We start from the raw sequence: 22,122 nt of genomic DNA, 5'->3' as shown, positions 1-22,122 counted from the left end.
AAATGCTTATAACAAGAACAAACATTTATACACCCAGATCCCATTCAATAGGCACAGTTTACTGAGCCAAGCTTGAACACCTGCACTGAGCCAGAGCAACAACAGTGTATCTCAATATATGAAATGGGTCACCTGGCCAATTATAGTCAATGAGTACTGACAGTACTTATTATTTATTCTGTACTAGCAAATATAAGCAATTCTCTTACTGCATGAGTTTTTTTTGTAACAACATGATTATAACATCACCAATTAATTAGGGGGAAAAAAATCAGTACACAAAGCCATGGTTATTACAATGCAAAACGGAATCAGCATCGAGTAAGTAGGAAAAATAATAGTTGTGTGCAAACAATAGGCATGCATAGATGCACTGTTTGAGTGTATGGCTGTTCTTCTGTAATAGAATTGTTCTGTTTACCCAAGCATTGTTTTGTTTTATGCCAGTAGTAAACAAAAGAATGCATGGTCAAGGGCAAAGGAGATAGGGGTATCTAAGAACCTTCTAAGTGAATGGACTAAATGATAAAGGAGTAAACATATGGTTTGTTTCTATTAAGTTTAGTCAATAGACATAATACTTTTACATTACAGCTATAAAAATATGCATATTACAGCAAGACAACAGAATCCCAGCAGCCCCCTTTCCCTAATGAAACAGCTGTTTTTATGAGATTTTTCATAATAAAATATTTCTCAGGAACACAACCGTGACATTATTGCAGAAGCACTACAGGTTATTATCTACAGACGTATCTAGGAAAATCATCTACTAATAAACACCTCAAATTCTTCACAAACATGAATTAGCATAATTGAGTGCTGGAGAAATAGAGAATCACGAATGACTGAACAAGTGAGATTAATTTAATAAATATATTAAAATACATGAAACCTAGATGGCCTTACAAGAGCTTGAAAACTTCATTTCCATGCTTTATCTTACCATATTATACAAAAGATCTCTGTGGGATGAATTCATTTTACAGATGAGAAATCTGAAGTGCTCTGACAGATTAAATTGTTCAAGCTCATAAAGATAGTATATTGCATATATCAATCTGATATCTAATAATGCTATGAAAATAAAAATTAATAAAAGGTCTCACCTAACAAAAAACTTCGTAATATTACCATTTAAAATAAAAAGTAAGGCAAAAATACCCCACCCCCAACACTGGCATTATTAAAAAGTTATAGCCAATGCAGTAACATCAGATTTTCTAAAGTTGAAGTACTATAAAGAAATTAGTAATAAAAGCAAAAAATGTAACATGAAAGAGTCACAAATGGAATAAAAAATTTTAACTACACAGGAACAGAAAGTTTATGGCTTTTTTAGCAACATGGTAGATTAATGGGGATTCAAGGAACTACCTTTACTCTGAATATGTTTTTTAAATTCCATAACAAATAGTTAATGAAAAATTGTTCGTATGTCACAAATACTGCATGAGGCATGTGACACACAAAGCTACACATAAAATTACAAAAATAAAATATCTAGTAATAAACAAGTAGGATCTATATAAATAAGACTACAAGGCTTTATCAACATTCATTAGATACAATTTGAACAAATAAAAAAAAATATCCATAATGCTGAATATGGGAATTAATCAACACAACACAATTTAAACACAAGTCAAAAAATATTTTTCAGAACTTGAATTGTTGATTTTACTTTTTTAAATAGTTATTTATTTATTTTAGAGAGAGCATATGTGGAAGCATGAGGGGGAGGGGCAGAAGGAGAGAGAGAAAGAGTGAATCTCAAGCAGAAGCAGACACTGAGCACAGAGCCAGATGTGGGTCTCATAGGCCTTGATCTCAGGACACTGAGATGGTAACCTGAGCCGAAACCAAGAATTTGGATGCTTAACCAATTGAGCCATCAGGAGCCTCTGAATTACTGATTTTCAAGTTTACTTGGAATAAATGGCAAAAACAACCATAATTTTTAAAAAGAGTAATGAAAAGGTACCTCACCAGCTATTATAATCTATGACTCAAAACAAGAGGGGAGTAACACAAGAATAGAGAGATCAATGAACTAGCAGAGAAGGTTCAGAAAAAAACAGAAGTATACTTGGGAATTGAGGGTAATGATAAGGTGGCATTTCAAATCAATTGTGAAAGAATTATTTAACAGTATTAAAAGGACTAGAAAATTCACCCATTAGAACCCTATATAACGTGCTATAACAAATTGAAGATTATATCAAAATTCAACTGCAAAAATTTTAAGACCCACAAAAATGTTAGAAAACATTTAAAAATGTATATAATGGAGAAAAGTCAGAAGCAATAAGACAATAATAAATTTTATTACAAATTAAAATTTCACAAATGTAAAAACAGACAAAAATTAGAAATATTTGCAATATGAAGAGTTGATATCCCAATAAAACATTTTACAAAAAAAATTTTTAAAGAAGAATATTAGAGTAAAACAGGCAAAATATCAACAATTCACAAGACACTAAATAATGACTAACAAGGTATAAATTTAAATATTAATGAAACAAACATAAATAAAACGATGATTCCATAGGTTTCCTATTAAATTTGCAAAGATTTAAAGAAAGTTATTTTTAAAATTAAACAATAAAGATACTAACCAAGAAAGTGGTAAATATTAACTCCTGTTTATTATGAATGAGATTACCAATAAGTTCAAACTTTCTTGGAGAAAATCAGGCCTTATATATCAAAAACCTTAAAAACTGACCCAGCAAAGCCACTTCTAGAAATTTTCTTACAGATAAAATCATGGATATCTACAAAGATGGAGCAACAAAATTTCAAAATTGCAAAGAAAAACTGGAATGTAAAACTTAAATGTTAAAAAAAAAAAAAACCCTAACAGAAAGATGGTTAATAACATGGAATATGCACAATCTATTGGTGAGGGAATGAAGCAGGTTTTAAAATAATAGGTACAATATAATTTGACTTTAAAACATGTTTAGAAGAAAAAAGTCTGGCTAAATTAGGGTGAATTTTATTATCTTCTTAAAATTTATCCACATTTTCTACAACTGATACTCCATTACTCCCATAATCTAAAAAGCATTAAGTTCTTTTTTTAGGTGAGAGCTGACAAGAGAGGAATAAAAGAAAACAACACAGGCAGATGAATTATGAAAACTCAACTATTTGGTACAGAAGCCAATACATACAAAATACATATAAATTAAATAATACATTTTAAAAGGATTTTCATCCACAATGATTAAAAAAAAAAAAGTTTGGCAAATAAAAAGTGAACCAGTGAACCAGTTACCTAGAAAGCTTAGTAATAACCTAGACCCATTCACAAACATACATCTCTAAGGTATCCTAAACCTATTAGAAAAGTTAAAAATACCAAATATAATCAGAATTTAAACTTTATGAGCCACAGAATAGTCTAAACAATCTTGAAAAAGAAGAAGGCTAGAGAGAACTTACACTCCTGATTTCAAAACTTACTACAATGTTACAATTCTCAAAAAGGTCTAGTAATGATATAAAGACAAACATACACCAAAAGAACAGAATAAAGAGTCCAGAAATAAACTCTTACATGTATGGTCAAATGATTTTTGATAAGGGTGCTAAGAACACTTGATGGAGGAAAAGATCTTTTCAACAAGTGGAGGAAAAGATCTTTTCAACAAGTGGTTGAAATATGGACATCCACATGCAAATGTGGATATCCATGCAAATGAAGCTGGACCACCACCTAACACCATATACAAAAATTAACCCAAAATAGATCCATGACCTCAATGTAATACCTAAAACTATAAAACTCGTAGAAGAAAACATGGGATGAAGGCTTCACAACATCGGATTTAGCAGTAATTTCTTGGATATAACACCAAAGGCACAGAAAACAAAACAAAACAAATAGAAAATAGATAAACCAAAATAGGGGCACCTGGGTGGCTCAGAAGTTGAGCATCTGCCTTTGGCCCAGGTCATGATTCCGGGGTCCTGGGATCAAGTCCTGCGTTGGGCTCCCCAGAGGGAGCCTGTTTCATCCTCTGCCTATGTCTGGGCCTCTCTCTGTGTGTCTCTCATTAATAAATAAATAAATAAATAAATAAATAAATAAATAAATAATTTTTTTTTTTTTAAAAAGGAAAATCCAAAATAGCCATTGGACTTCATAAAAAATTTTTAAATCTGTGTATCAAAAGATAATATCCATAGAGTAAAAAGGCAACCTGTAAAATGGCAGAAAATATTTACAATTCATTTATAAGGAATCAATACCCAGAATATAGAGAGAACTCCTAAAACTCAACAACAAAAAATAAAGCACCAATTCAAAAATGAGGAAAGGATCTAAACAGACATTTCTCCAAAGAACTTACACGATGGCTAATAAAAACATGAAAAGATGTTCAACACCACTAATCATCAGGGAAATGAAAATCAAAGGTATCACCTGATACCCATTAAGATGGCTACTATAAAAGCAAACAAAAACCAGAAAATAATATGTATTGACAAGGATGTGGAGAAACAAGCCCCTATGCTCTATTGGTGGAGATGTAAAATGGTAGAGTCACTGTGGAAAACAGTATGGCAATGCCTCAAAAAATTAAAAACAGAATTACCACATGATCCAGCAATTCCACTTCTGGTTTTACATTCAAGAGAACTGAAAGGAGGGTCTTGAGGGACTATCCGTATAGCTATGTTCACAGTAGCTAAAATGTGGAAGCTACCCCAAGTGTTTTTCAATGGATGAATGGGTAAGTAAGATGTGGTCTATAAGTTCAATGAGATATGACTTAGCCTTAGAAAGAAAGTTCTGATATATGCTAAAGTATGGATGAATTTTGAGGCTACTCTAAGTGAAATTAACCAGTTACAAAAAGATAAATATTGTATGATTCCACTTATATGAGGTACTTAAAGCAGTAAAATCATAGATGCAAAAAGCAGAATGAAGGTTTCCAGGCTGGGATGAGATGTGAAGGGGGAGTTATTTTTGACCAGATACAGAATTTCTATTTTGTAAGATGAAACAGTTCTGGAGATGGATGATGAGAGATGGCTGAACATAAGAATGTACTTAATATCCGTGAATTGTATACTTAAAAATGGTTAAAATAGTAAATTTTCTATTATGTGTATTTTACTGCAAATAAAAAAATGAAAAAAATCTTGGAAGAAAAGCACAAAATTGGAGCACTCAAACTTCCCAATTTCAAAACGGACAATAATCAATGTAGTGTAATACTGGCTAATGAACAAACATATAGATCAGTAAAACTAACTGAGAGTGCAGGAAAAAAATCCTACATTTAGGAGCAACTGATTTTTAACAAAGGTGCCCAGACAATTCAAAGATCCTGGGATGTCCACAAGCAGCAAAAGAACAAAGTTAGGACCCCAATCCCACAATATTCAAATTTTATCACAGATCTAAATCTAACAGTTAAAATTATAAAACTCTTAGGAAAAAACATTAAGTCTTTGTGACCTTGGGTCGGCCAGTAGGTTTTGAATACAACAGCAAAAGCACAAGTGGCAAAAGGAAAAATAAGTACACTAGATTGCATCAAAATTAAAAACTTAAAAACTTCTAAAAAAAAAAAAAATTAAAAAAAAAAAAATTAAAAACTTCTGTGCTATAAAGAACACCAAAAAGAAAGTAGAAAGACAATTCAGAGTGGGAAAAATATTTGCAAATCATGTATGTGATAAGGATCTAGTATCCAGAATATTAAAAAGAACTCCTATAACTCAATAATGGAAAGATAACTGAATCTTAAAATGAGCAAAGAATTTGATGTTTTCGCAAAAAGATATACAAATGGTCAATACACGACAAGATGCTCAACATCACTGTCATTCGGGAAATGCAAATCAAACCACAATAAAAAAAAAACCCCACAACCCCACAATGAGATACCGCTTAATACTCATATGGATCGCTATACTTTAAAAAAAAAAAAAAAAAAAGGAAAATATGTGTTGGCCAAGAATATGGAGAAATTGGAACCCTAGTGCATTGCTGGTAGGGATGTAAAATGGTGCAGCCGCTGTGGAAATAGTTTGGCAGTTACTCAAAAATTAAGCAGAGTACCATATGATCCATCAATTCCATTCCTAGGTATATACCTAAGGAACTGAAGTCAGGAACTCAAATAGTTGTACACCAATGTCTGTATTAGCATTACTCCTGATAACCAAAAAGTGCTAACAAATCAAATATCCATCAACTGATAAATGACTAAACAAAATGTGATACATGCTAAATCATTGAGGAGCCTTGAAAACATTATGTTAAGTGAAAGAAGGCAGTCACAAAAGACCACATACTGTGTGATTTCATTTAAATGAAATGTCTACCATAGGCAAATCAAGACGCAGAAAGCAGATTTGTGGTTGCAAAGGGCTAGAGGACTGAAGGGAAAGGGGGAATGACTGCTAATGGGTACAAGGTTTCTTTTAGAAGGGCCAAAAACATTCTGGCCCTTTAATTCTTTAATTCTAATTAAAATTAGATTGTGGTGATAACTGCACAACCCTCTAAATATGTTAAAAAAAAAACAAAACAGTGAATTGTACACTTAAAATAAGTTAAGTGTATAGTATGTGAATTTTATCTCCATAAAGCTATAACAAACTTTTATGGGGGTGCCTGGGTGGCTCAGTCGGTTTGTCTGACTTTTGATCTCAGTTCAGGTCTTGGTCTCAGGGTTGTGGGTTCAAACCCCACATGGAGCCTACTTAAAAAAAAAAAAATTACAAACTATAAATTTGTAACTTCTTGGAAGGTATCATTAATATTTTCCCCATAAAGATAACTGGGATTTAATATCCCTACTTAGTACACTGCAACTTAATCAAAAGTACTTTTAAACACTTTTAAAATAAATAACTAGTGGCAAATGTTATCTTACATTCCAAAATGTTCTGGGATAATTATAGTACAAGATTTCACCAAGGCAAAATGTAATTGTACCGCATTTTGATGTGGAAACCAGCAAACATATTTCCACTCCAGTGAGTCCAGTTACACAAAGTGCAATAGAAACAAAGACTTTCCATGATCAGAATCAATAAGGTTTAAAAGTGTTATACTTAGTTTTTGATTGCTCTGAAAACCTAAAGTGCTTAAAGAACATCAGGCTGAAATACCTTTTAGAATTGAATGGTCCAAACCAAAAAAACAAAAACAAAAACAAAAACCCAGAAGACAAACAGATGAACTATGAGATGTGCATGCTACTTTGATAGATTTCCTTGTTTTTGTTTTTTTTTTTCCACTTATGTACTTCCAAGTCTAACTCATCACAAGGCTAATGAGGATATGCAAAGGTCAGCTAGTCTTGGCTAAAACAGGACAATAGTAACTTTTCAGCTTCATGATATCTGGTCTAAGTTTTCAAGTAGAGCTGGACTCATTTATACTAATAGATTTTAAGATAAGAAGATAGGTGCACCTGGGTGGCTCAGTCGGTTAAGTGTCTGCCTTTGGCTCAGGACATGGTCCCAGAATCCTGGGACTGAGCCCCATGAGCCCCATGTCAGGCTCCCTGCTCAGTGGGGAGTCTCCTTCTCCCTCTCCCTCTGGTGCTCCCCCTGCTTATGCTCTCTCTCTCTAATAAATAAATACATTTAAAAAAAGATAAAATGTTTGTGCATTTCTTAGCTTTGTATCTCTGTATACAGAGTAAATACCTTCCCAACTTCTGTCCAGCAGAAATATCTATAAAGAATTATTTTTTACAGTACTTAAAACTTTTAATAAAAATCACTTCAAAATTTAAATGCATCAGAATTATCTTACAGATAATCATCTGCCTGCTTATCTACCATGAATGATTACCTCTGCTGAACACACAAAGTCAAGCAATTCCATTGGCAGCATAATGAGCTCCAGTTTCTCAGTCTATGGAGGCAAGCCAAGAGGTCACCAAGACAGGTGACAAAGCACAAGACCAACACCAGAATCAGTACAAAAGAGAAGCAAATTGGGACTTCATTAAAATAAAAAGCTTTTGCACAGGAAGGAAACAGTCAACAAAACCAAAAGACAATCTACGGAATGGGACTAGATATTTACAAATATCTTATCAGATAAAGGACTAGTATCCAAAATCTATAAACTTATCAAACTCAACACTCAAAAGACAAATAATCCAGTCAAATGGGCAGAAGATATAAACATATTTCTCCAAAGAAGACATAGAAATGGCCAACAGACGCCTGAAAAATGTCCAACATCACTTGACCTCAGGGAAATACAAATCAAAACCATAGTGAGATACCACTCTACACCAGTCAGAATGGCTAAAATTAACAAGTAAGGAAACAACAAATGTTGGTGAGGATGTGGAGAAAGGTGAACCCTCTTACACTGCTTGTGGGAACGCAAGCTGGTACAGCCACTCTGGAAAAGAGTATTGAGATTCCTCAAAAAGTTAAAAATAGAGCTACCCTATGACCCAGCAATTGCACTAAGTATTTATCCAAAAGATACAAATGTAGTGATCCGAAGGGGCACTTGCACCCCAATGTTTACAGCAGCAATGTCCACAATAGCCAAACTATGGAAAGAGCTCAGATGAACGGGTAGAAAAGATGGGGTTTACTCAGCCATCAGAAAAAATGAAATAAATAAAATCTTTAAAAAAAAGTCTCTTGTGGTTTGTCTCCTCTAATTACATCTTTTTTTAAAAAAGATTTTATTTATTTATTCATGAGAAACAGAGAGAGAGAGAGAGAGAGAGAGGAGAAGCAGAGACAGGCAAAGGGAGAAGCAGGCTCCATGCAGGGAGCCCAATGTGGGGCTCGATCCCAGGACTCCAGGATCATGCCTCAGGCTGAAGGCAGACCTTCAACTGCTGAGCCACCCAGGCATCCCCCACAAGAGACTTTTAACCATAGAAAACAAACTGAGGGCTGCTGGGGGGGGGGGGGGGGGGGGGGGGCGAGGGAAGAGTGGGAGGATGGGGTAACTGGGTGATGGACATTAAAGAGGGCATGTGATGTAATGAGTACTTGGTGTTATGTGCAACTGATGAATCACTGAACTCTACCTCTGAAATTAATAATATACTATATGTTAATTAACTGACTTTAAATAAAATGAAATTAAAACACACAGACACACACAGAAAAAGTAAGCCAAAAAGGGGGAGAAAGGAAAAGACTGGGTGAAGCTCAGTGCTGGGCAACAATGAAAGGATGACCAAAGCCAAGTAACAGGAAACGGAAGGAATCTTCTAGTAAAAGTCAGTGTTAAGTGGCTAGAGGTAGAACACATCCAGAACATTAGTTACTTGTAATAGGAACAAAGTGTACCAGCAGAATTAAGTGGGAATACAGAAATTTGATAAAATGAACATAAAATAAAATGTAAACATAATAAGGACTATAACTTTAAACATCCACATGGCTCTTAAATTTTTCTATCCCAACAAATAATCTAAAATACACAGGACTATGTGGGGAAAGAAAACTCAAAGCAAAAGTTCCCAAAGAATAATCTAAACTTTACAATGTGTTTAACCCCCATGATTCAAACACATCATTACTGTATCTATTCCCACTTCTTCCTTTCAGATAAGTTTTGCTTTTGGAGTTTTGATGTGAATGTAATTGGTGGAACCTTTTTAGAAGACTAAGATTGGCCCACAGAAGAGCCTTAACCCAGGTCTATTAAGACTTATTCCTGAGAAACTGACCTGCACTTCACTAGTCCTGCAGTGATGTACCAGAGTTATTATCAGTGACTTGTGTATGGGCATAATGACCAGCTTCTAGGACCACTGAGAGAAAGCCAGGAGGACTGAAAGTCTCTGTAGATAGGGCAAAGGAGCTTCTTTTGCTTCATGAAAACTTTACTCTTTGCAAGGGGTATCAGCCACAGCAAATATCTCTGTGGGAAATTTTGGGGACTTGAGAAGCTCTGTTCCCATCTGAGAGAATGCTGTGTGCACAGACAGATGTAAAGGACATTTATTGAAGTGCTTTTATGGAGCACAAAAAAGTGAAAGAATCTAAATGTCCTTCAAGTAGACCAATATATTTCATTATATCCATAAAATGAGATGATGAGGGATGCCTGGGTGGCTCAGCAGTTGAGTGTCTGCCTTTGGCTCAGGTCATGATCCCGGGGTCCTGGGATTGAGTCCCACATCAACCTCCTTGTAGGGAGCCTGCTTCTCCCTATGCCTATGTCTCTCCCTGTCTCTGTGTCTCTCATGAAGAAATAAATAAAATCTTTAAAAACAACAACAAAAAAACGAGATTATGAGCTGATGCAATGAACTGTGTCGTATGTGCAGGTACTGATCACCAAAACATATAAACTGGAAAAAGGCACAGAATTATATACACAGTACCATACAATTTGTGTTTAAAGATAATGACATACAGACCTTTCTAACTAATTCTGACAAATAACCCAGCAGCCATTAAAGAAATGAATGATAAATGTGTCTTCATAAAAATAAGAGTTGTACATGAAAAATAGTAACATAAACAAAGTCAAAAGATGTTTGTTTCCACAAACTGGAGAGCATACACAAGAAAACTATCAGTGAACAGCTCTGGAAAGAGGACCTGAGTGGCTAGAGGAGACAGAGTGAGAACTCTTCAGTTTAAACTTCCTCAGTGTACTTACATTTTTTTTCATATGCATGTACTGTCTGCTCAAAATGAATGATGTATCATAATAAATTTTAAAGTCTACCCATACATATATATGCTTCTATATGCATATATTTAAGGGGCCACTGACAATGATTGTCCTAAAGAGGAAGACTTAGATTTTCTTAGTTATCCTTATGTACGATTTGAGTTTTTATCATGAGGATATATGACCTATATATCCCAATCTTATTTTATAATAAAAAGACAGTTGTTTGAAGTATAAAACCTTTGACCCTGAAACTGGTTCAAGGACTTGCTACAGTTGGAGAACTGCAGACACATTTTCTAGGAGATCCTTTGATAACTAATGGGTAAAATTTGGAGACTAGTTAAATTTTTTCTATCACTAGAGAACTGTTTCACCAGATATATATTTACATTCATACATGTGTAATGACTGCAATAATTAAAACTGATTATTTAGAGCTGTAATTATTAACAGGAAAAGGAAAAGATGCATAATATTTTTGAATGAAAAAAAAGCAAGATCATAATAGATTTCATTAATCTCTACTTACAGTGTTATCTGTGAAGATGATAAAGAAAATAGTAATTGTCTCCTAGTAGTAGAGTTAGGGCTTTTAGTTTCTGTATACAGTTCTGGACTATGAATTTTTTTTTTAAGATTTTATTTATTTATTCATGAGAAACACAGAGAGAGAGGCAGAGACAAAGGCAGCGGGAGAAGCAGGCTCCCTGTGGGGATCCCAATGCAGGACTCATTCCCAAGACCCCGAGATCACAACCTGAACCAAAGGCGGATGCTCAAGCACTGAGCCACCCAGGTCTCCCTGGACTATGAATTCTCTACAATGAACTTGTATCACTTTTATAATCAGAGGGGAAAAAAGTTATTTTACTTAAAAAATAAACTGTCTTGAAGAGTATGGAATGAAAGAACAAACTAACAAAGAAATAGCAAGCTAGTATCTACAGGTTTAGCTTCAATAATACAGCTAATATAGAACAAAGATGGAAGTAAAGTTTTTCACTGCTTGGCCCTGAATGATAATACCCATAAAAGTACCACAAAACATTTTGGATAAAATCTACAAAGTGAGATATAATTTCAGGTCTAGTGTCCAAAAATCTTTCACTGAATTTTTCTTTTGTTTAAAATACATTACTTAGCCTGAACAACATTATCTCCCCTGCTCTGTGTGTGGCATAAGGTATGCCTACCACTCCTTCTGAAAACACTCTCTCCTTAGCTATTATGCTTCTACTGACAAGGTCCTGGTTTTTCTCCAAGTTTATAGCCAATAAGCTATACACTGCACAAATCCTGTTGCACAATGTGGTTGATCCTGAGTTTTGTCCTCCTCAGGACTCAACTTACTGGCCTCCTGGATGAACCATCTTTTTTCCTACATTCTATCCTAGGACTTCTTCTCACTCTACACTTTCCCTAGGCAATTTTAAGATCTTGTGAAGCTTCAAGTACCTGGTAACTCCCAAATTTATCTCTACCCAGCTCTCTCTCTTGCACTAGACTCATGTACCTGCCTAATGGACATTTCTTCTTACATGTTTAACAGGTACACAAAATTTAATACATCAAAACTCAAACTTGCTCCTTTTCTTGTTTTGGCTGTGTGAATGGCAACATCCCACAGCTCATACCAGAAACCTAGGGCCTTCTCCTCAGTCCTTACCTCTTTCTCTCACACATCCAGTAAATTAACAAATCCTATCAATTGTTCCTCGTTCCCTTAATCATATCCTAATTCAAACCTCCAAAATCTCCCACCTAGATTACTATTACATTCTCCTAACCCCAGTTCCCTGAAGTTATTCTGAATGTATTGCCAAGCAATCTTTTAAAATACTTAATCTGAACTTGTTACTAGCTGCTTAAAATCCTACAAATAAATGGTCCTATTGTCTTCAGTATAAAAGAAAAAGAAAAACGAAGACCCTGACGTGATTTCTAAGACCCCACTTCTCCAACTGATTTTTTTATACCTCCACCTCATCCATTACTACTAAGATCTGGCATTGGAACTCTTTCAATTTCTTTACCATACTATCTTTCCTTCATAAATGCTGCTCAGCAGTGGCTCCAAAGGGTTGTGGAGAGAACTTTATTTAGCCTTTCCTCCTACAACACGACATCAAAGTTCCTGAAATCACTTCAAATAAATAATTTAAATTAAAACGTGTTTACTACACACCATACAACCCCTACACACTCCCTTTTCAACCAGATAGAAACCCTTCCTTTATAAACAATTCTGGAACCAGATGCTGCCCCTCTAGCCTGTACTGTAACTCCCCAACCCTCACTCATTCTTGTGCACTGTCCATTCACTTGTGTAACTTCTAACTATATTTCAAGTCACAACTGAAATACCATCCTTGAACCCCCAGAACTGGTCAGGTACCCTATGGTAACCTATGTATTCTCCCTACCACAGCCCTATCCCTCGGTGCTCTCATTAACTTTTTATTTGTCTGTATCACTCAAGTCTCTAAGTTCCCTAAGGACTTAGACCATGGCCTACTGACTGCTGAATCACTCACATCTGGCACACAACCTGACATATTACAGATATTAGGAAAATAATGTTTTTTAAACACGTTAAAAAAATTTTTTTTTACCAAAAATAAAACAAAAACTACAGCTAAAGGGAAACTATAATGAAATGTCAAATATTCTTTGTAATGGTTCAATTTTTCAAATACCTACGATTTTATTTTTAAAGATTTTTTTTTTTTTTTTTCATGAGAGACCAAGAGAGAGAGGCAGAGACACAGGCAGAGGGAGAAGCAGGCTCCACGCAGGGAGCCAGATTCGGGAATCGATCCTGGAACTCCAGGATCAAGCCCTGGGCCGAAGGCAGGAGCTAAACCGCTGAGCCACCCAGGGATCCCTAAATACCTACGATTTGTATTTAGTTCAACTGATTAACAAAATTTGCCCTGCCCTTGGTTTTTGGTTTTCTTCAATTCTGCTCCTGGTACCAAATTCTGCTTCTCTGAGTATTTTCACAAGATGTTTAGTCTCCTGTAATATGCTCAAGTTTTTAATTTCAGCAAACTTAAAAGGAAGACTTTCAAATATGAATTTCATGTACACCAAAAAAAAAAAAGTATTAAATACCTGTCAACATTTGGCAATATGCCAGGAACTGAGGGGAACACAATTATACTGCCCTAGAGGAAATCTATAATATCTAACCCATAAACATTCACCAGATAGACCCAAAGGACATATAAACATTAACCACATATACACTGAAGTAGTTACATAATACATCTATGAAGGACTAAATATGTTTTGTGAGGTGATGAGTGAAGAGGGAATTATTGGAGTTGTATGTTAAGATAAAGTAGTTAGGATTTCTGAATCTAAATGTTAGAACCTACCTCAGTTGGAGGGAAAATTTTCCAGCACAAGGTCCTGCCTGAGACAAAGTTCAGAATGATAGTCTGATTTGATGAAGGAGCACCTGTATTAATCTGTTATTTCAGAATCACTACAACGGACAAAGGTGTGAACAATATTCTGGGAATAAGATAGGATAGTCAGGTCTCACAAATGACAAAGACCTTGGTCCTAAACTAAAGACAAGATAAAGCTACTCAAAAGTGGTTCTTTGCTGCCTTGAAAAATTTGGTGGTTCTCTCAAAAAGCTAAACAGAGAGTTAAACATACCTGAGTATATGCCCAAGAGAACTGAAAACAAATACTCACACAACTCAAACATGAATGTTATAGCAGCATTATTCATAATAACCAAAAAATAGAAGTAAAACAAACATCTACCAATTAACGAATGGGTAAACAAAATGTATATTCATACGATTCAGTATTATTCAATCATAAAAGGGAATGAAATACTAATACATACACAAGATAGATGAACCTTAAAGACATTATGCTAAGTAAAAAAACAAAACAAAACAAAAAAAAAAGCCACACACTGTATAATTCCATTTATATGAAATGTTTGGAATAGGTAAATCCATAGAAAAAGAAAGTGTATTATAGTGGTTGCCAGAAGCTGGGAAGACAAGGGATGTGGAGTGACAGCTAACTGATATGGGGTTTCTTTTTGGGGCAATAAAAATGGTCCGGAATTAGAGAGGGGTAATGAGTGCACAGCCTTGGGAATGTACCAAAAAGCAGTAGATTGTACCCTTTAAAAGGGTGAATATTATGGTATGTAATATATATCAATTTTAAAAAGGGGGTTCTCAGCCATTTTTTTTTTCTGCCATAACACATCTGAAGGACATGATATAATTCCATCAGTAAAGGAAGCTTACTACAGCACGGACTGGTTTTGTGACTTTGACAATAACCATACTGAAGAATCTTAAGAATCATGACACTAAAATCAAGGTCTTCAAGTATTAAGATCAAAATAACAGCTGATGGTCACTTTTTAGTGACAAGAACCACCTTGAAGTAACAAGCCATATGTAAAAACAAAAAATATCTTAGTAGTTTCTAAGTAACAAAGAGATGAACAAGGCCTACCTAAGCTGGTGTGAAGGAAAGGATTTACAAATTGTTCTGAAGAAGGAAAGGGCAAAGGATTTTCATTATCTAGCAGCAACTAAGAACAGAAAAACAATAAAAAAAAGAATAAAGAGAGAATGAGGACTAGATTCAACAACAAAAGGCACTACAAGAAAGATGACACCAGCCATAGGAGATAATATTTGGCATATACTGATTTGGCATATACAGTTCCCAACTTACATATGGGTAACATTTTAAATGTTTATAAATCATAATTCTAAACACATTTGCTAAGAGAAATAATTTTTTTTAAAGTAGGTAAGTTTGCAAATAGCCTATAATAATTTATAATAATCTTTCATTATTTCTATTTTCCTAGCTGAAATCCAGGATGCTGGAAGCCATCTCCCCTACCTCCCTCCCATCTCTTCTTCACACATCAGATTCCAACAAGAGAAATTCCCCTCCAATTTGTTGCCACCACCATCTTGCAGCATAGAAAATTCTGGCTCCCTGCTCTTCATGAAGGTGAGACCAAGGTAGAATCATCTGCTATCCAGAGCTGTAACCAAAATGGAGTTCCGCCATGACAGCTTTACACATGAGAGAGAAATTCTTAAGTCAGACAGTTGAATTTCAGAGGCTGCTTGTACTCTGATTCAGCAACACTCTTCTGATGGAAAACTGCCACACAAAGAATTAAGGTGTTCACTGTGAAATAACAGAAACCTCATCGTGTGCAGTGGGTACAACGGACCATCTGTAGTGCATGTACATAATACAACACATACAGCAGGAGTTCAAAGGCAGAAAGATGTGAAGAGGTAAGGCGTGAGAAGAAAAAATTCAAATGCACAAAATTTGCTGGGATCTGTAAGAGCATAATAAAAAAGCAAAAGCATTCCTTTTTATCCCAGTCCTCTTAAAACATCCTTCCTGATGAGATCTTCCCCATCTTTTAGGAGTCAAACAAAATGTTGCCTTCTTTGAGAAGCTTTCCTTAAAAACCCTAAGCAGTTGGGACTTTCCATCTCTGTGTTCCAAAAGCACCTTGTATTAATTATTATAGTGCTTATTAAATTGCTACCGTTTATTTACATTTTTTAAAGATTTTTATTTATTCATGAGAGACACACACACACAAAGAGATCGAGAGAGAGAGAGTGAGAGAGAGAGAGAGAGAGAGGCAGAAACACAGACAGACAGAGGGAGAAGCAGGCTCCATGCAGGGAGCCTGACACGGAACTCGATTCCTGGGTCTCCAGGATCACACCCTGGGCTGAAGGCAGCCCAGGTGGCTATACCACTGAGCCACCCGGGCTGCCTCGTTTATTTTACATTTATTTCCCCATTAGATACCTCCTCAATTAATGGAATATTTTACTCATCTTTGTATTCCCAATACTTTGGACAGTGCTTGGCACGTAAAAGGGTCCAATAAATACTGGTTAATGAATGACTGAATGGGTTTCTTCAAATATTGAAAGAAACAAAAAGTAGGGGCGCCTGGGTGCTCAGTAGGTTAAGTGTCTGCCTTCGGTTCAGGTCATTGTCCCAGGGTCCTGGGATCGAGCCCCATGTCAGGTTCTCTACTCAGCGGAGAACCTGCTTTTTGCTCTCCCTCTACCTGCCTCTCCCCCTGCTTGTGCTCTGTCAAAATAAATAAAATCTTAAAAAAAAAAAAAAGAAAGAAAAAGAAAAGGAAAAGTCAAATGAACAAATCCCAAATGAATGAATGTGCCAGTCTGGCTACTAAGAAAATGAGACATAAGCATGAAACCTCCAAGTGGCCTAAACAGTGGATCTGAATGCACTGAATATCTAAGGTAGATGAATTCAACAGCAAGTAACACAGAGTGCATAGTAAATATTCTGCTTGTTCCTTTCAATCATATTTTTTTAGAAGTTATAAGGAATATTCCTTATTGGGCATGCAAAATCCTCAGTAATGGGTATATATGTTGTATCTGGCATTTTGACATCTAAAGAAATACTTAAATCAAATTGAACACAGATATAGAGTTCAACAAAATTCAGAAGAAAAACTATTAGATTCTGTCAGTGGAAATAAAGGGTACCATCAAGTTCTGATCATAATTAAGGAATTAAAACTGAGTTAAAGCTCCAAAGCAGACTGAATCAGAAGAGTTCCTTGTGCTAGCTATCAAATGAATGGTTCACAGGAGTGGGAGCAAGTGCTAGCCAGTAAATCCTGACATCTGAAGAAATAAAGATGATGGAATGCTACAGTAGTAAGACAGGTAAAGTAGCTGGCAAGTCTTTGGAAGTTAACTTCTTTTAGGAAGCTGGTAAGAACGCATGTTAAAGCACAACACTAAGAAACATAAAAGTGTATCATTGTTTAAAGTAAAATTTGTTTCAGTAGTTGTTTATCTCATCTTGCAAAAGTATTACATATTCATAATTTTTACTTTCTGAAATCATAATACTAGAAAAGATCTTAAAAATTATCAAATCAAATCTTCCAGTCTTACAAATAAGGAAACCAAGGTCTTACAAAAGGCAAGTGACTTGCCCAAGGTCATACTGGTAATCAATCAGAGGCTGAATCTGAACTCAAACTCCATTTTCTAGTCTCTCAAACTTAAGAGTTTTCCCACTAGATAAAGAACTTTCTTATCTTAACATCCCTTATTAGAGGTTTGGTTTCCCCTCTACACACATATATACACGTGTATATCTGTAGACATACACATGTATGTGTGTACATAAAAATACACCCACATATCTACATACACACTTGCCGCACTTGAAAAAACCAGGGCTGTTCAGAAATGTATTAAAAAAGTATTTTTTAAATTAATTGAAAAGACTAGTACTATGATAAGGTATTCATGTTTTCTGAATGACCAACTAAAACACCAAATCACCATGTCTAGGTTTACATTTATCTTAATGTATTAATTATATGAAGCATAATGGTTAAGAGCATGGGCTCTGGAGTAAGAGACCTGTTTGTAATCCCCTAATTGCAGCTCTGACATTTAATTAGTCATATAACCATGAACAAATTTAACCTTTCTAATAGTTTAACCTTTCTTACAGTTTCCTCACCTGTAAAACTGCAAAACAGAACTGTCCTGATAGGGTACTTGTGAGGATTAAATGGATGATGAATATAAAGGGCTTTGCCGAGGACCTCGTTCTTACTCAATAATTTAGCTATTATCAATATTACTGCCTACTAATCTCTGCATTGCCTACAAAAGTACCCCAACAAAAGTTTTCTTTGTATTTCTCACTCTCTCACAAATACAACCCCAATTATATATTATCTGTTCTTCTGAACAGAGTCCAGCAAACTAAGAATACTATTTAAGAGAATTTCTTTTGCTTTTCTCTTTTAGAGATCACTCTTATCTCAAATTGATTTTTAAATTCTAGAAATGTCCAGTCCCTACAAATAGAGTTTAAAATTTAAAAATACAAACTGTTTTCTATCTTCTTGCACTTTTCCATTCTTTCGAACAAAATGAGTTTGGTTGCCTAAATTCTGCAAAGAGGAAATGCAACTGACTCAGAAAGAAAATGAATCTCCTTGCTTCCTACTGAGTACCGTACCCTTTTGGTGTTCAGACACAAAGGACACTCTCTATCTCATTTATGGTGACAGTGAGAGCAAATTATTTCCAAGATTTATTGTGCATTTATGTTTTAACTCTATTAGAATCTGAAATTAACACAATTATAAAAGACCCTTTTTCCATATATATAATCATGCCTCAAATAAAATATTTCCTCATTCCCCATATTCCTTAAAATGTGAAGTTTAACATAAGTGTAGGATCCTGGCAGGACTGTATTAATAACTCTTTAAGTGAAAGAAATGACCCTGAGAGCTGTTTTATTTCCTAAAACTTAGTAATTTAAGATGCTAACTCCTCTGGTCTAAATTCTTTTACTACGTACTCATGTTCTGTGATGCTTGCTGGACAACCGAAAGGATACAACATTTACATATGTTCATTTTAATAGGCAAATATGTCTAAACAAAACCTATTTTATTGTAAATCTCAGGATTCTCTTTGAAGGTGTAATTGTCTGGGTTCCTAGAGTACTCTGAAATTTCAGTTACAGAATGTATAATTTAATTTGAAAGTAAATCAATACTAGAAACAAATTATTTCATCATCATCTTTTTACAAAAGATTAAACAGCCACAGATTTTATTTTACCAGGACTAAAATGCATTAAATTACATTTCACTGACATAAGATCAAAAGAACCTCATAAATACAATGCAGTATTTTACCAGAGGGAGGTTATAAGAAGCCAAACCAAAAATATTCCCTCTGGAAAACAAAAGCTGTCTTAAGTAATTCTAAAACTCTCTTGACATTTGATCCTTTTGTATGTTTTTAAAGTTCATCCTATAAACAAAATCATTAAAGGTTGCTGGAAAACAAGCCCAAAGAATTATAAATAAAGTTATTTTTTTTCCCAAAATGCAATGCTACTTTTCAGCTTTCACAAATGCCTAAGAAATGTTTACATAGTATATACATTTAGCTATTTTCAAATTGTATAATTCTTCTAAAACTATTCTTAGTCTAAATTAAAACCTAACCATGAGGTATAAAATGTGGTTAAAAGTACCTCTTGGCAATAAACAGTATCATAGGTTTAAAATAAAATATAAAATCAAAGTTAATAAATTTATGTATTTTATTAGCTTAAACTATTAATTTATGAAAATAAAACTGGCTTCTCTCAGAGAGATTAAAAATAATTTAAGGTCACCATAATTTTATAAAGAAGATGACAGACTAGTTAGATGTCCTACTATGTCTACTCTCATGGGATTGGGGATTTTCTGAATATGCCCCAAATTACATAATATTGGGGGAAAGGGAGATGGTTTAAGGATTTTGAAAAATATTATATGAGAAAGGTGATTTTAAAAAAATGTTATTAGAATTTTTCAATTAAAAATATAAACAACAGAGTCAACAGGCATCTCCAGTCTACGATTTCTCAAATGTCACCAGATTATCTTCCACTAAGTACTTTTAAATACATGCAGCACACAGAGTATCAAGTTTTCAAATCCAGACCTTTTGCAGATATCTGTACTGCTTTAATTGCTGCATATAAGCACTGAAATGCACCATACTAAATTTATTAGAATCACTATCTTCCTCTAAGAGTCCCTTTTAAGTTATTTTAAAAAGATATCTTACTAAATCTAAGAAAAATGTCGAATATACACTTCCTTTTCCAATATCCAGAATATTAAAGTATTTATAAATATGGCTCCCCCCAACTTACTTCAGCTTTATGAATGGTTTCATTTTTCTAGCGCTAATATAGTTCTGAACATACCCTCCTACCTAATTTGGGGAGGGGAAAAAAAAAAAGCAATCATTTTAAATGTTGAAAGGTAGCTAACAAATTAACAGTGATATTCAAATAAACCTACTTTGTTTACACTGAAATCTAAAGATTATATAATAAGCTCTGACATTATCTTTCCAGCAATTTTCCGTACGGTCAAAGGCGATAGAGGCAACATACGTTTTTACAAGAGGAAAACAAGGAGTTAATAAAATATATTTTCCCCTCAACTAAGAATTGCCTTCTCTTTTGTCAATATTACACGACATTCATCTACTGACAAAGGAAAAATGAACACTTCACTTGCCTGTTTAAAAAACTAAATTGAGAGCATTACCAGTCGTAGACTTAATTAAGTTATTTCTAGGGGAAAATATTTAAAGCAAAGGGACTATTTACAGTTCATTGCCGACTGCTACATTTTGGGGGAACAGGCCTGAACAAGATAGTCCCCTATTTGTCCCTTGCCTTTTTTTCCCCACCACCCACCCTGCACCAAACCCCCATTGTTCTATGTAAAACTCAGGTTAATGATCTCTAAATAGCAACTGCTACATTTATATCCGATTATCACTACGAAGAACTCTGCAGCATCACCTTTACCTGCTGCTTTCTCTCCCCCCCCCAAATAAAATCCAAATTTGGTAATAAATCAATCACACCGTGGTGGGGGGCAAGGATCGCAGCTTCCCTTCCAGACTGACGGATCTCACTCCAGAGGCGTGAGGAAACCCCCCAGAAGGTCACCATAATAAATCGAGGCACCCCCCCCCACGACGAAAATCATTTAAGCTGACGTTTTACTACAATTCTTTGAAAATCTATAACCGAAATCCTGGAAAAGTGTACAGCCCATGGAGTAGATGCTGCTTCTCCCTATTAGCCAGCAAAGTAGAAGACGAAGGCGGCGGCGGCAGGCAGGGTTTCGCGTGGGCTTGGATCCCTCGTACGGCACTTCCTCCCCAAACCTGGCTGGCAGGACCCGATGCTGGTGCCGAGGAAGTGGGAGCCCGGCACGCCGGCGCCCCAGCCCCCCCCCCCCCCCCGGGCTACCTGCCTCGGCCTGCGGGAGCGCCGCCCAGCGCGGACACCGGCCCCGACACAAACACTCACCCATCTTTCCTCTTGGCTTTGTAGACGTGACCATAAGTGCCGCGGCCAACTTTGCAGCCCTCGTATTCAAACAGGTCCTCGACCCGCTCCCGCTCGCTGCTCAGCTTCACTTTAAAGTCATAGTCCATTGTCACAGCCTCCGGGGCCGGGCAGCTGGGTCGGGGGGCCGGGGGGCAGGGGTGGGGACCGGGGAGGCACCGGCAGCCGCAGCCCCCGGGAACCCGCCCGCTCTACGCCCGGCGGCCGCAGCACCAGCCTGACTGATGCGGCAAGAGCAGGAGGAGGCCCCGCGAGAGCGCCGGGGACATCCAGGGGGACGGCGGGGCAGAGGCCGGCCGGGAGGGGGGGGCACGGGGAGGCTCCCCCGGGCGCGGCGCAGCGGAGGGACGAGGGCTGGGGGTGGGGAGCGGCGTCTCTGCCCTTGTCCCCGCGGGCTCCCGGGGCGCCGGCTCTCCGGCTCGCTCCTGCTGCGCGTTCTGCTCCCGCGGCGGGGAGCGGCGGGGCGGCCGCGGCGG

The 22,122-nt window shown here is 36.2% G+C and overlaps 1 protein-coding gene across 3 annotated transcripts in view; it reads right to left on the bottom strand.

Moving 5' to 3' along the window:
* CDK8 (cyclin dependent kinase 8) overlaps window positions 1-21,781 on the bottom strand; it is a 112,834-nt gene extending 91,053 nt beyond the window's left edge. For 2 of the 3 annotated variants that reach the window (XM_041766464.1, XM_041766465.1), the window contains exon 1: window positions 21,608-21,781. In XM_041766464.1, the coding sequence (XP_041622398.1) occupies window positions 21,608-21,735 (128 nt within the window). In that variant the 5' untranslated portion in view covers window positions 21,736-21,781. The remainder of the gene's footprint in view (window positions 1-21,607) is intronic. The other variant, XM_041766466.1, reaches the window with a different exon arrangement.
* Between the last annotated feature and the right edge of the window lie 341 nt (window positions 21,782-22,122).

The sequence above is a fragment of the Vulpes lagopus genome, chromosome 8 (assembly GCF_018345385.1).
Source record: "Vulpes lagopus strain Blue_001 chromosome 8, ASM1834538v1, whole genome shotgun sequence".
In the NCBI taxonomy this organism is placed as follows: domain Eukaryota; kingdom Metazoa; phylum Chordata; class Mammalia; order Carnivora; family Canidae; genus Vulpes; species Vulpes lagopus.
Note: the sequence above shows the minus strand (reverse complement) of the source record. Positions and strands in the feature narration are given on the sequence as shown.